The 15,129-nt window shown below is 44.9% G+C and overlaps 1 protein-coding gene across 2 annotated transcripts; it reads right to left on the reverse strand.

Annotated features, from left to right (window-relative positions):
• Positions 1 to 155: 155 nt before the first annotated feature.
• On the reverse strand, positions 156 to 8,005 carry SERINC3 (serine incorporator 3). Of its 2 annotated transcripts, none has more exons than XM_080557660.1 (10): positions 7,915 to 8,005; positions 7,529 to 7,690; positions 6,851 to 7,044; positions 5,746 to 5,825; positions 4,908 to 5,045; positions 3,878 to 4,047; positions 3,084 to 3,174; positions 2,529 to 2,706; positions 1,881 to 2,108; positions 156 to 1,087 (listed from the first exon to the last, which is right to left on the reverse strand). In XM_080557660.1, the coding sequence occupies exons 2-10, from the start codon at positions 7,562 to 7,564 to the stop codon at positions 949 to 951; spliced, it is 1,254 nt and encodes a 417-aa protein (XP_080413786.1). In that variant the 5' UTR covers positions 7,565 to 7,690; positions 7,915 to 8,005; the 3' UTR covers positions 156 to 948. The 2 variants fall into 2 exon arrangements, with proteins under 2 accessions (XP_080413786.1, XP_080413785.1); XM_080557659.1 differs by having other exon boundaries at positions 7,824 to 7,981.
• Between the last annotated feature and the right edge of the window lie 7,124 nt (positions 8,006 to 15,129).

The raw sequence follows: 15,129 nt of genomic DNA on the forward strand, positions 1-15,129 counted from the left end.
TCGTGACTTAACTGTTTGCTGCATGGAGAAGACATCCACTCACAGTCTAAGTGGTGACTGTAGCAGCTAATTAGCATTGTAATCTTTAGATGCAATATTTTGCATTAGAGAATAACTGCCCCAGTCCTCAACACTTCTCAACAGAGCTGGGAAAGTTTCAGTAGTTAGCCTGTTTTATTCAAATGAGTTTACAGTGCAAATGCCTTAGTGCCAATAATAATCATTTCATGTACACTTTTATAAGCATACTAGACAAGTGAAAATTACTTAGCTCTATTTTCCACCATAATCATGAAGTTGTTTAAGCTAGTCATACACTTACTACTCAATATTTGGCAAACATACTAAGACAGATTATCACAGAAGTTGCCTCTTAGAAAAAAGTAAACTTGTTCTTAAAACAAAATAGTTAACAGCTTTTCAGCCTCAAAGTTCTGTTGTTTTGGTGAGGAGTAAGGTTTTTTTGCCACAAAACAGAAAGATAAGTATCACAAACTTCTGCTTTAAGCAAAACTTTTGCAGCAGAATGTAGAAATTAAGCAGTACGGCTTACACTTCCAGGAACTGAAGTGTTAGCATTAGTGCATTATGCTGAACATAACTTGTTCTTTAAAATATATTACTTCATTTTTAGCTAAATGTCGCTTCTGTTCAATATTAAGGTTGGGGCTAATGGACAGAACAGATACTTTTTGTGCTTTGACAGCACAGCTGTAGTGAATTTTTAAAATGCAGTAAAAAAGAGTTAACCATGAGTTAAGATAGAAAGATAAATGATAATTTTGATCCTGCATCAAGCATTGTGCAATACGTAACCGTCCATCCATCTGCATGTTAATATTAACATAAGAAGAAACAGTATTTGCCTTAATAACTAAAGCAATACATAACATTTTGGCTTTAAGCAAAAAATTCCCCACTTTTATAAGCTCAGATATGTGCAGGTATTTAACTGAAGTCCCTACTGGTAAGGACAAGAGGAGCCACTAGGGTCCAAAGGTAGAGCAGGAGACACAGCCAGCTGGAGGTTATCTTCACCCACACAGCTGGCCACTTACTTGTCATTGTTTTAAAATCCGCATCAGGGCTAAAAAACAAAGAAATCAATTGTTAGATATATGAGACTCCTTCAACCATTACTTGCTACCTCTCAAATCAAACTCAGACAATTACTGGGTCACTCCAGTACCAGAGCCCTTGTGGGACCACGGTGAGAGAACTGAAGGAGCAGTTTCCCAGGGCTCCTCCTTAGTAGGCCTGTTCCTCCCAGCTCCCCGTTTTCAAAACAAACCTGCTTGCATACACTGATGTGCTACTCCGAAAGAAAATCTCCCAGTGAGCTACATAATATCAGACTCCTGATAGTTGCCGCTCTGTAAACGTATTTGCTAATTTACACAATATTGCAGTCCTGGGGAAAGCTATTATAAGCTGCAGAAGCTAAGGATATGTCCAACTCCCAGCAGATCTAGGAAAACATCTCTCTGTTTAAGTGGCACATCCCTGGCATGGCTTTCCCAGGGTGAAGACATTAGGCAGGCCTCTGACAACCTTCCCAGGAGGCCACCTTAAGCCAAATGGTATGTATCCTTCCTGCTGCTTACATAGTAAGTCTGGTAAGCACACTTTCTGCCCTTGCAGCTGAAACAGTCCGCTAGGAGTGCAGCTACTGATTTATTTTTTTTGCCTTTTTCACAAGTTTTTTTTTTTGTCATGTCTTTAATTCAGCAACACCAAATTGAGAAGCTACAGCTGTAATGCAGCTGGCATAGGGACTGCACATGAACAGCTTTGGCAGGAGTAGCCAGAGCAGGAATCTCCTGTCCACCTAGAAATACCAGCTAGCACATGCAACCTATCATTTTCTGCCTTGCTCTTACCTGTACCAGTTCGTGAGCGTCATCATGATATAAAGAGAGGCAAGAAAGAGCATGAAATGGAAGAAGGTATAGCTGTACTGAACACCGTCCTTCTCATTATCCACGACACGGCGCACTTCTCCGTCCTCGGCAGCCCCACTGCCTGCTCCCCCAGTCTCCTCCAGAATGGCACTGTCGCTCCCAGACAGCATCAGCTTGTTCACTTGGCTGTTACTTGAAGAGCGAATGCTGCAGGGTAACCCAAAGAAAAAGATGGTTAGGAACTCCCTTTTCAGGTAGCTATGTTTGCTAATAAAACAAGCAACAGCTGAGAATGAATGTCTGGGACTAGCCAATTGCATTTTTTTAATCCGTCTGGAAACATCGAGGAAGCTCCTTGGAGAGAGCTGTTGCAATCTGAGCTTTCGTTAACCAAATCAAACAGCGGTCCAAGCCCAGGTCTTATACCACAGAGTGTACCATTTTGTTACCAGAATTGGGCTAATAAAGCCTGTATTTATGCACAAAACAGAATGCAGTTTCATTAGTTGTATTTGGCTTGGGCCTGGGACCAGTTAGACATGAGCAAATGCCGGTACATTTTTCACTGGAGCCAGAGCCAAATGAAAAAGACAAGCAAAACTCATCTGATAGCAGCACAGATCCTACCTGGAATACAGGAGGCAGAGGACAAATATAACCAATCCAACAATACTCTGGGCATCCCACCACTGCAGGGACTTGGGTGGAGCTGGGGTAGCAGGTACGACCGTGGTGTTGGCTGGAAAAATTGTGGGTGTAGCTATCTGCGCAATGATGTTCAGCAAACTTGGGTTACAGTTTCGCTCTGAAAGGAATTTTGAGGCAGATTGAGATGAGATGAGCTTTGACAGCAAGTAGCTAAGAAAAGATGACAAACTTGCAATTTATCATTCCCGTTAATATCTTCAATTCCCCAGAGGCAATAACGGCATGGAATATTTTTCCTTCTTGATAATTAGGCAATGGTGTATTATTAAATAATAAAATCACAATGCCCTCAACAGATACCCCAGTTTATTCCTGAAAGAGGCAATTTGATGGTCTCACTAGACTTAGCTTTACTTTCTGACTAGATTTTATCTAGACAGAAGATCAGCAGTCCCCACGCGGTGATCTGTAGTAACTGGGTCACACCAATAGTTTCACACCACATTATGTGGCTCAGGACAACCTGTTACTTACCAGGCTCATTAGACATGGCTGACCACGTGAGATACATGGTGTACAGAGTAATAATAGAGGACTGGAGGAGGCCAGAGTGAGGCTGATATTCCTGTTCAAAGACAAGACGAGATGAAAAGGGTGGCTTTTATCTACAGCTGGATGAAACCCTATGGCCATAGATATAACAACTGTTGGCATTTAAAACTAAAATTTTTAGAAACACGTTTGGCTTTGTTCTGTTTAAAAGACAGGAAGAAACTCCTTAGAGCAATACAATGTATGCGGCAATAACTCAAACATGGAAGGAATACGGAAACCAAACCCAGTTCTTCTGTGCTCAAGACTCAGGTACAAGTTCTAGCCAAGTTAATCCCAAGTTGCTTAACAGTTTTGTAAATAGGAACCTAGCATATGATTTATTTGAGCAATACCAGTTCAGAATCAAGCAATATGCAAGCTTTCTACTGATATTAAACATTCGTACCCACAATTTTGAAGCCATATTTTTTTGGATCCCCAAAGCCACACCAGCAATGATCCCACCTCCATCCCCTGGAAACAAGGTCTAGAACAATGTGAGCCAAAAAAAGCCTATCTTCAGGAAATACATCACTATATAGTGCATCAGTTTCAGATCAAGGTTTTTTCTGGTTTGTTTGTTTTGTTTTTAAATCTTATTTCTCAAATATCCCTAGCTAGCATAGCTATAGTAGACAAACTTTGAAGTTCTTATGTCTAGCTGAATCAGTGTGATATCCTTCTTACATCCCTGCTTTGTATGTCAGAAGAAAACAGCAAATCAAAACGAGTACCTGAACTTTTGGAAGGATAGAAACAATGGATACAGCAATGCACAGGATCATATTGATGCTTATGAAGAACTTGTTTTCAGCGCAATCCTCAGGCTTTGTGTAGAAAACATAGAAAAGCACAACAAAAACCAGCGACAAGCCGTAGAACAAGCTTGTACAGGACAGCAGAGCTGGAGGGGAAAAAATTACCATTAGAATAAAGCCACAGTTTAACAGTACATCTAAGGTAATTCAGTGGCTAGCTACCGCTGTAAATGGACAGGCTCCCTTCCTTACTTCTAAATCTGGTTCAGAAAGCTGGACTAGCAGGATGTATTTTCATTAAGTACGGCCAAATGTCTGCTTCAGCTCACTAAGCAGCGCAGCTCAGAAGAAAGCCAACGCTGCCATCAGGGGAGTAAGACCTGCCTTCCAGCTGCAGTGTAATTGGTTTTACTGGGTTGTCAAGCCACAGTGTCAAAGAGCACTTTTTGCACACTTCAATCTACTGTTTACAAGCCCTGAAGTTCCCCCTCTATGCTAAAGGCCACCTGTTTTCACTCCCATTCTGCTATGTTCTTTATAAGAAGCTACAAAATGCTGTTGCAGCATTCGCAGCTGTAACACAGAACCACAGAAGTTGGCACTCTGATTTCAGTGGTCAAGTCAGCGGCACGCACTGTGGCAGTGTGTTGGAGAGCAGCCACCATCACTGACATAACGGACTTCCTGAGAACATCAGCAGGGGAGGCGACGAGGCAAAACCAGAACTAAGAAGATCCAGGCTACTAGTTCTGCACTCCCTCTGCAAACTAGACAAGTTAAGTATTGTTTATTACTACTGTCAGACCTGCTAGTCACAAGCCTGGAGTATTTCACACTGTATTTAATGAGAAAAAGGCAACACTGCAGTTATTAATTCCAAATGCTTACAGTAGTGACTCAGGGAGACTGTAGTGTATAATTCTAGGATGTGTTTGCAAACTAGCACATGATATTCTGCAGAGCACTGGCCAGCCAAAATAAATCCCTGCCGGCTTAAGATTCCTACCTGCATACCAACATTTAGAGTTTCCCTCCTCCATTCTCTCAACCCAGTTCTCATTCCAGGAGTGAGCAAAGTCCACGAGAAGCACCAGCTGGATAAGAATGAAGCAGAAGGCTCCAAAAATACCAACAACAAACCAGGCTAGAAAAGAGAGTAAGAAAAACAAGCTTAGCTTTCATCATTTGCATGTTAACCCAGGAAAAAGAAAAACACCTATTTCTAATTATACTGCAGACAAATAACAAAAATAAATCTGAAACTGTATTTTGAAGTGTTACTCGCTTTGGCCTCCATCCTGCAGAATCACGTGAGGAATCGCTGCTACTTCACAGCTGTGGCCTACACTAGTCAAGCTGAGCGTGGAAATGCTTAGCCCTAGGTGTTTCAGAATGAGTTCAAGATCCAAGTCAAGATACCTCTGTGTACGTAAGCGCCACAGGGCCACATTTCTCTAAGGAACAAGAACCCTCTCGAGTTCCTGTAATGTGGCCAGATAGGAGAGGAACCTTGCAGCGATTTTTTTCAAAGGCTCTGGGGTAGTAATTTGCACTCATTACAGACAGCGTTCTGAGGGCTCTCATCAAAATAGTGTCAGGAGGCTCATCCCAGCGGCTAGTGTCAGAGCACTGTATTAGTAACAGACAGCGCCTTTGTGCGTGAGAGGAGATTGCTTCAGCTGGTCACTAAAACACTGGGCGAACCAAAATATTCATTCTAAAGGACAGAATCCACGTCTTCTACTCCCACTACCACAACCGTAGCCCAGCAAGTCTGTGAAAAAGGTTTGAGTGTAATAAACAATTAAGACAGTACGAGTTTTGTCACCACACGTTGACTGTACCTCTTGTGAAAGGCCCTTCAGGAATGTAAAACGCTCCGACCATGATACCCACAATGGCAGCTATTTTGAAGAACCAATACCTTGAAAAGAAGAAAGTTTACAGTCTCACTCCGCATACAACATTCAAGTTTTACACAATGTACAAACAGCTTGCTGCACACAGATGAATGTCTAAGAAACAAAGCAAAAAGTTGTGTTCGGTGGGATTACACAAAGATATTCACTAAATGAGGGAGAAGGGCAAATGCAAAGTGTTGCACCTAGGACAGAAAAACTCCATGCAATAGGAGTTGGCTTTTGGCTGGGGCCAAAGGTTTGCTGTATGAGGAGCTCCTGCTCCAAACACAGCGCAATTCAGCAGCAGGTCCTCGCAGGGAGGACGGCTAGCTGCACTGTTCAGCTTGGAGAAGGGACAAGGGAGACCCAACAGCTGTGCTCAGCTGCCTAAAGGAAGGTGTGAAGACTTTTGACAGTGTGCAGCCTCTTCGCGCAGGTACACAGTGAAAGGGCAAATGGCAACAGACAAGTTGCAGAAAGATGAACTACAGTCAGATAATACAAAAAGAGAAGTAAAAATAAAGCTACACAAACATGGGCAGTGCAGAAAGGTCAAAGCAACCCTTAGAGACATTCAAAAAAAAATCAAAGAGGTCATGAACACCTGCTCCGTGTTGGTCCTGCTCTGATCATTCACTCTTCTAGCCCAGAACTAACCCAGTGACATCAGTAAGTTGACAATCAGAGCCCAGTTTCTGCTGGATTAGAGTCAGACTAGCCCCCCCGTGAACGAGCCAAGGAATGCCACAGAGAGCACAGGGAGGGGGCTATAAACCAACTGGCACCTAACATCTCTGCTGACACCTGGAGGAGTCATCACCTCCCTTCTGCATTAGCAGCGATGTCTGGCTTCCCCTTATCAGTGCACTGACATGCTACACAAACAGGAAGCCTTTTACAAGGCCAAAGCATTGCTCTTTATTCTGTTCAAAAGAGACTCCAGGCTATCTATGCATACTTCAGCAATTTTCCACTGTGTTCAGCAGAGAAACCTGAGAGAAAGAAAAGAAACAAGTTAGAAGACCAGAGAGGCGGCTTACAGACATACCCGTTGTGCACTGCTGCTCTTGGATCGTTACTTGTTTTCACTGCTATCATCATCAGCGATAAGACAAAGAAAAACACTGCCATGGCAAAGCTGATTCGATAGACAGCTCTGTAGCCAACAAACACATCGCAGCTGATGAAGCCATTCAGATGCGGTATCAGAGTGTGAAGCCCCTCGTCACAAAATCCCGGCACCTGAGTAGGGACACATTTAGCTGTTAATTTACCTCTGTGTTTGCAGTTACAGTCATTAAGCACTCTAACAGCTACGCATCTCAGTCAGCTCTCTTCTGGGACATCTGTTAACAAAAGACCTTTTGCTCTGCCAGCCCGCACAGACCTCACTGTCATCTGTTGCTTCCCAAGCCATCACTAACAGCATTCGGGGAGACTGAGATACCAGAGCTGCAGACAGTGCTGGCAATGGCTGGCAATCTCTAGCTCTGGTCGAGTTTCACAGACAAGACATTCTGAAAAACGCACATTTAACGAATTGCCTATTTCAGGCGGGAGCCACTTGGTAGGCGCAGGCTCTTAACTCAGGGGCACTGCCAGCTCAGGAATCACCTCAGGGATCACGCTTGTGGCTCCTCTGTGCTCCGATCCAAGTACAAATAACCAAGAGCCGCTGGCACACACCCCGGCTTTGCCAACAGTCAACCGAATTCCCCCTCCGTACCTTTTTCAGCTGCTCCTCCATGCCCGGCGCCAGCATGATGCAGGCGACAGCGGTGCTGAGGAGCAGGAGGAAGGCGTAGATGAGGCGGGTGACGGTGGAGTTGCTGCCGCTGGGGCAGCAACGGCACAGCAGGCAGGAGGCGCCGCCGCACAGGCACGGGACCTGCAGGACACGCACAGCCCGTCAGACCGCGGCTCCCGGGGGGACCCGAGCTCCGCTTCCTCCCCGCGACCCCCGGCGCCCCCCCCCGGCGCCCCCCCCCGGCGCCCCCCCCCGGCGCCCCCCCGGCCCTCACCCAGCTGCCCAGCGAGCACAGCCCCAGCACCGCCCCCATCGCGCCGCCGCCACCGAGCCCCCGCCGGCCGCTTCCTGCTTCCGCCCCTCACCGCCCGGCGGCCGCCCTCCAGCGTCGCCGCCGCTCATTGGTTGTCCCCGCCATACCGCCCGCCAATAGGGGACGGGGGGGGGAAGCGCGGCAGGAGTAATGAGAGCCCGCCCACCCGCTATTTATTTTGACGAGCGGGGTGGTTGTGAGGAGAAGGGCGTTGATTGGATGAAGAGAAGGGAGTGGGTGGTTCCACTAGCGGCTCGACCAATGAGCGGGGCTAATCTGAATCATTCCTCTGATTGGCAACTTTTTTAGCCAATCCATACCCGTCTCTCCCTGAAGCCGCAAGGGGCGCTGGGGCCGCCCCGCGGTTGCCACGGCAGTAGGCGCCATGGCGGCGGGGCCCGGTGCCAGGCCGTGTAATGGCGGCCGGCTCCCCGAGGGGCAGCCCGGGGGAGCTCTGCGGGGCGCTCCCGTTCCCAGCCCAAGGGAGCGGTCGCGTTATGAGCCTGCCGGCTCGCTGCTGCCCGCTCCTCCCGCCTGCTCGGTGGGGCTGAGCCGAGCCGTTAGCGGGCTGCGGCTGGAACGGGACTCAGAGGGGAAGCCCCCGAGCCTCCCAGAGGCAGTTTGTCAAGCCACAAACACTCAGTCCCTGTTCTCAAGGCGCACAGCTGTAAAGCTGGACCTGTGCGCCTTCTGTGTAGGATCATTAAGGCTGGAAAAGGCCTCCAAGCTCATCTGGTCCAACCGCCCCCTACCACCAATGTCACCCGCTAACCCACGTCCCTAAGCACCACGTCCGACCTTTAAAACCCTTAAAATGGAGGGAAAGGAAGCATGTGAGGATAATCACGGTTCTGCTGCTGCCCAGAGCGCAAGGGCCTCTCCAGCTGTGCATTACCAGCGTGCTGCACGATTTGCAGCTTGGAGGAATTAAACAGCGCAGTGACTGCGCTGCGGCTCAAGTCCGGAGCAAATTAAAGGGCTGGGAGCTGGCCGTGAGGACGTGATCAACAACAGCAGGAAGGTGACAAAGGTTTACACAGAAGTTTAGACAAGCCCTCTGGAGCTATTTAATCGGTGCCAGTGTTGCAAAATATCAGAGGTCACCATTGGAACTGACCAGCTAGCGTTAGAGGATATATTTTGGCTATGGTAGTTCCAGCATCACTTCCTGCTGCGTCAGACTCTTCTTTCCTTCACACAATCCCTCTCAGAAAAAACCTACGTCCATCACAGTGACAAATAATCAGGATGACAGCTTTACTGCCATCTAAAATTGCCAAGAAATGACAAAAAGCATCCGGTAAAACAGACACTTATTTTCCGCAGCAGCCTTAACACTCAGAGTATATGAACATTATGTTAACAGAATCATCCCTCTTGTAATCAGCCTCATTCATGAAGACATAGAGGCTGCTTTCAGAAAGAGATCGCTCCATAAATCATTCAAACTGTGCTTCCCTCAGATAATACGTGAACCTTTACCTTATTATTAATGTATTTTTCTCACTCTTTTGGGAGCACCAGCTGGATCTGTAGGCTTTTGTCACAGCCCTGCTACTTCACTGTTTGTGCATACGAATGTATGCAGAAGAAGGCAGAGTCCAAAATTCTGTGTTCTTTCCCCAGTAATCTTGGATAAATCACTTCATAATTGTATTACTAGAAGATATGAAGCTTAGCTAAATCCTCAGTCTAACAACACTTTCTTCACAGGAAACTTATGAGCCTAAATAGTTTTGTTAAGTACTGTGAGATCCTCCACTCAATTATGTGAAAGAAAGACAAAGTATACAGATATAAGGGTTTTGCCTTCCACTGTCCATGTAACAAGAGATTTCCTTCCAACATAAAACCCCTCTGATTCTGCATAACATCATCTCAAAGCACACACATTTAACAGGAGATAAGGATGAAGCCAGCCTGGTTAATGTCAGCTGTGGGAACAAGACAGGGAATGGCAGGAGGTTATCCCAGTTGTGCAAAAATACCTTGCTCTGGTATATTAATCAGTTCTAAAAGCAGAATAAAATGATGCATCATTACACATCTATGTTATATCCCATACATATCTATATATTAGTTATTTGAAGTGCCTAGATTTTTTTTTTTACCTTGAAATTATGTGGTATTTGAAAGAAATGTGCCAGATACAGTCATTGGAAAGTAGTTCTCTGCGGTTCTTTTTGCAACAGAGCTAATAAAAAAATGTCACTCAAGCTTGTGCGTTAGTGCTATTCTTGTTAATCTCAAGGGTCTCCCTTTCATGATATCAAAAATGCAGAACTTTCCTGATGTTCCCTGGAGTATTCAAGGGTCCCTGCTCTGCATAGGCTGTATTTTTGCAGGTAACAGATCCAGGTTATAATCAAAAATCCTTTGACTGACCAGAATCTTTCAGACAGGTGTTTAACTGGGGGAACTGCAAATTAGAATGGCTGAGTTAAATCAACTGTAAAAAAATAAAAAATAAATAAAAAATCGGTGTTTCTGTATACAGGACCTGTATACAGGTCTAAACATCTTCTTGTGCTCCTGCCTGCATAAACTTCAGAAGTTTGAAGTATTGGTGTCAGCTTTCTAGTAAAACTCACCGAATTACTGGGCTCCTGTGAAGTGTTTAGCTTAAAGCAGTATTTTTAACTGTGCTTCGTCTGGATCTCCAGAGCATAGTTACAGGGTTTTCTTAGGGGAGAACTGTTTTTACAGCTGTTTAGTTCAGGCTTTGGGTTGAGCTATATTCCACAGTACTGATCTTAAACCATGCTTTCAAAGTAGCCATTGAAGCACACTGTCTCTGAGGAAGTTAGCAATTAGATAACGGGCAAAACCCTGCTAAGGCTGAAACCACTAGTGGGTTGAGTTTGCCTTTACATGGATAGAGTTAATAGTTTCTACAAAGTCATGATGTTCCAGCAGGGTAGAAAGTCCTCCCAGGTATAAATATCATTAAGTTTATGGAGCTCCCAGATCATTTTTGGTGGGGCATATTCTTATCACATGCCATGGATACAAGTATGCATTCCCCACTAACACGTCAGGGCTGACAGGTATCATTTGGTGTGATTCCCCACGAAGCACGGGGACCAGTGCCAGCAGCATGGTTTTTCATGGCTTACAGGCTGGCTTTAGGCTCACAGGTCCCTGCAGCTGGAGACCAGTGAAAATCAACCTAGTCCACAGTCAAGTTTTTAAATATGCTAGCTTCTTTTCTTCTCAGTCCTTTGCTCACGATTTTATAATTTTCATGTTCCCTTCACTGCATGCATTGTGACTGCATTAACACCTGCCTCTGCTCTTCTTAGACTATTTTCCTATCATGTCATGGACACATGAGTCATCTTATTTGTGATCTGCTGAGCTGAGTGAGAGTCATAGTAACGTTGTGCGCTTCAAGGCCATTAGTAACGCTGCTAAAACTTGCATAATATATTCTTCTGTGTCTAAATCCCTAAGAGATTGAGTAACTGTTTTCTTTTTCACCCTAAGTGACTATGCAACTGCATGAGTCACTCCTGTTACGATAGAGAAATTGTAATCTTTGTGTCTTTCCAGTTTTGTTTGGCCAGAAATTTATTTTATAGGACACCTTTGTTCATTCTCCTCCAAGTCCTTATATGTCACTGGAGATGTTTTCGCTGACTTTGGTTCACTTCAAATCATGTGCTTTCGTCTGGAAACTGCTTTAGTTTTGGTTATTGGTAAAACAGATGGAGAAACATTCATCTTTACCCAATGATATTACTAAACTGTTTCATCTCGTTACTTATGGAAGCATTAGTGAGACTTAAACATATTTAAATAACAACAACAAAAGCTTATAATAATAAAAGAAATTAAAAAAAAAAAAAAAGGAAAAATAAATATGCTGGAGGGAATATTTTGTACAAAAGATCTGCAGTGACAGCTGTGAACGAACCATGAAAGGGACTAGCAACAGATGGCTGGTAAAAAGGAGGAGGGAGTGAAAGGTGTCCTTCTGTAATAGGTGAACATGATACCCCTGCAAACAGCACAGGGCGCTCCCCAAACGGAGCGGGATCTTGCACAGAAAGGCCATCACAGCTCTTCCAGGGCTGCTGAAGCAGCATTAGCCCTGCTCTGCCGCTGCTGTTAGCAGCTGTCCCAGGAGGAGCCTTGCAGCCAGAAGAGCTGCTGGAGCTGGGCACCTTGTTCTGTCACTGCGAGCAAGACTGCGTTAGTGCAGAGCCAGGTGTCAGCCCCTGCTCGTCAGCAGAGCTGAGCTGGGCTTGGCTTTGCTGCTAGAGCACCTCGGGCTGGGCAGGACATCAGAGGTCCTGCTTTCAAGTATCCACTTCAGCACTGAGTAGTCACAAAGCAAATTGATCTCCTACTTGAGCAACGCACAAGTACACTTAACAAATGTTGCTGAATTTATTGCTCGAAATGTTTTCATGATTTCCCTCTTCTGATACGCATTTTTTATTAAGCCAGGACCTTTTTCCCCTTCTCTCTGTGACCTCATCTCCCCGCCAAAGCCTGCACAGACACCCAGCTGGGCAGCCCCGTTGGGTCAGCAGTCACTGCGGCACAACGTACACCGAAATGCCAGTGGAAGGAAAAGTCAGGAATTTCTGGATTTGATCCTGCCTCTAGCAGCGACGAGCTGTGCAGCTTCAGATGAGCCACAGGACTATGTGAGGCAATACGTCAAGTGAGAAAAGGAGCGTATCCTGCAGCGGCGTGGCAGTTCATCTTTCAGAGAGGGAAATGCAGATCCCGAGCAGCTGCTCCCCAGGCTCGCCGTTACTCGGAGCCGCAGCCTCGCTGGTGCGAGCGGCTGCACAGCGGGACTGGGAGCCAGCAGCAGGCAGGAGCCTAAAACTTAACCAGAGCCCATCCCCAGCTAGGTCTGAACTGACTTAACTACTTGAGCATTGCCAGCTTAAAATCAGATGAGTGCTTCACCAATCTTTTCTCACAATAGAAAGCAATGTAGGATCATACCGGCTATGGCCATTTCTTTTAGCTGTTTTTATTTTATTTTTTTTCCCCTCTTTTTCCACTGTTCCCCATTCTAGGGCTTCTGCTTTCCAAGAAGATATTCTGAAGCTGATTTTTTTTTTTCTCATAAATCTTTTACATCATGTAAATCCCCTCAGTGTACCAGCTGACATTTTAGAGGTTACATTTTTGCACTTGAGCCAGGAAGCGTTTAGCATGTTACAGTGGCTTATGTTGTTGTATTTTTTTTTAGGAAGGGAAAACAGTTCCTTCCTCTTGTGTCTCCAACAGAGACTGTTTCTCCTTGGGGAAGGAGTTCACATGATCGTATAGATGCGTCAGATAAATCCCTTCCCACGTTTGATATTTGCTAAGTTGAATGATTGTTATTCCAAGCCGATAGCTGGAATGGCTGTGTGATTTAATATCCAAAACTTCTTTCTTTTCTTGTGTTCACAAGCTTTAAAGAAATGAAATATAAAAATGAAACCCTTCAACTTAGACTCACTAACCAAACACTCTTGACCACATTATCTACACAAATATTTCTCCCTGTTTGTTTGTTTAAAGCTGGCCAAGAGTGAGGCCGTGAGTTCCAGAAATACTTTTAAGATAACAGAAATGGGCATCCAGATCGAAAAGGAACTCTGTATTTAGAAACTCTGAAATACTACGGGGGGGTGGCTGTGCTGTTAACTGTTTTCTGTCTGCTCTGCATCTCCATGGCTTTGGAAAGTGAGTCATGACATTCTTCTTTATATAAACGTTTTTCCCATCCTAGATGACTTTAAAAAAATACCCTATGGGAGTCTAATAATACAATACCCATCTCTAGTCACATAGCTGTTTTCAATAGGGCTGTTGCTTGAGTGAGGCTAAATCGAGCCATTTCCCAAAGGCAGTGTTGGGCAGGAGCTGACAAGGCTCAGCATTCACGGAGCCCACGTGCACCCCGTGCAGAAGCAGCCACAAGCGTAATGCTGGGAGGGAGGGCAGGGCAAGAACTGAGGGGTGAGTGTTGGCTTATCGAGGCATCTTACAAACTTGGCCTTCTGCTGCAGAACACCCTTACGAGCACACTGGACCTCCGCTAAAAATTCACACAAATTTTAAAACACCTTGGGCAGGTGTCACAGTACTGCAAAATGTAAAATATTCCCAAGAACACAAAAGTAAGGCACCTCGCTGAGCTTGACTTCCGCTGGCATTTCAGAATCAGAGTAATTTTCCCTTAATCTAAATATTAGCTCAGTTCCAAATTTACTCTTCCTCAGAGAGAATGGCAGAAGTTTGGTGTGGTTTTTTTTTTTTTTGGTTAAACTAAAGAACTGCTTACAGTTTTTAAAATGTGTGTTGGTATCATTATATTTTTTACCGTGTTTTAGGGAGTCATGTGAAACCGAATGCTTCGACAGGCCAGCAATGCACTTCTCATGGGTATTTTCTTTCTACCTTCAGATGGAAGAAGCCACTGCTTCTTAGTCCCAGCCTCTACTTACTGCCATGGGTACATGGGTGTCTTATCTTTAGATGAATTTTTGTGGTTCTATAATGTGAGTCTGCTTGTAGCCAGATATTAACTTCAGTGAAGATAATAACGTGCAGAACCTGCCGCATCCTGGTCAGCAAGGAATGTGCTGGGCAGCTGTGATCTCTGCTCAGTTATCTGCAGAGGCTGAAATTTGGTTAGTGTTTTATGCTTAGGCACCAGATAGAGCTAAGATATTGCTTAACTGAAGAGCTATTATTTACCGTTAATAAAACTGACACCATGACACATTCCTTATGGCGTAGACGTGCTATCATATCTTGGCAACGGTAACAGAAGGAATTATTCTGCCTGGCTTGCAGTCTTTTCTTCATTGTAAAAAGAAGAAATAATGAGGCTGTAATTACCCAGCTTGGAACTAAATGAACCCAACTGAAAATGCTGAATGATGAGCGATGACTCCTAACAGCTTCCCAAACTTAGCTTGTTTGGATGCCATCACTGATAGTGCCAATGCCAGCATCAGATCCCGGCTCTCGCTGGGCTGTTTCCATAGCCAGGAGTCATAGTTCATTTGTTCGGACTCAGCGGTGCCCCAGCCTGAAGTAGTGGTGAATAAATAGTGGTAAGCATACCATAAGCCCTGCCAAAATGATCCGTTTACATGACAAAGTCAGTGTGTTGCAAATTAGGATGAAATTTATAGCACACAAACCACTCCACCCCACATTTTGGGGTAAAGATCTGTAGTGGTTTGCTTCAGATTAGGAATTACTTTGCATGAAGTTTCTCCATGCAGTGTGGTTACTAGTTAGC

The sequence above is a fragment of the Anser brachyrhynchus genome, assembly GCF_964034855.1.
Source record: "Anser brachyrhynchus genome assembly, chromosome: 16".
Lineage (NCBI taxonomy): Eukaryota > Metazoa > Chordata > Aves > Anseriformes > Anatidae > Anser > Anser brachyrhynchus.

Excerpts from the sequence above, each read along its gene's own strand:
- SERINC3 (XM_080557659.1), bottom strand. The coding sequence starts at position 7,862 with ATGGGGGCGGTGCTGGGGCTGTGCTCGCTGGGCAGCTGG. Across the intron at positions 7,691-7,823 it reads TGTGCTCGCTGGGCAGCTGG|GTCCCGTGCCTGTGCGGCGG; the intron begins GTGAGGGCCGGG and ends CGTGTCCTGCAG. Across the intron at positions 5,826-6,850 it reads AGAGCAGCAGTGCACAACGG|GTATTGGTTCTTCAAAATAG; the intron begins GTATGTCTGTAA and ends CTTCTTTTCAAG.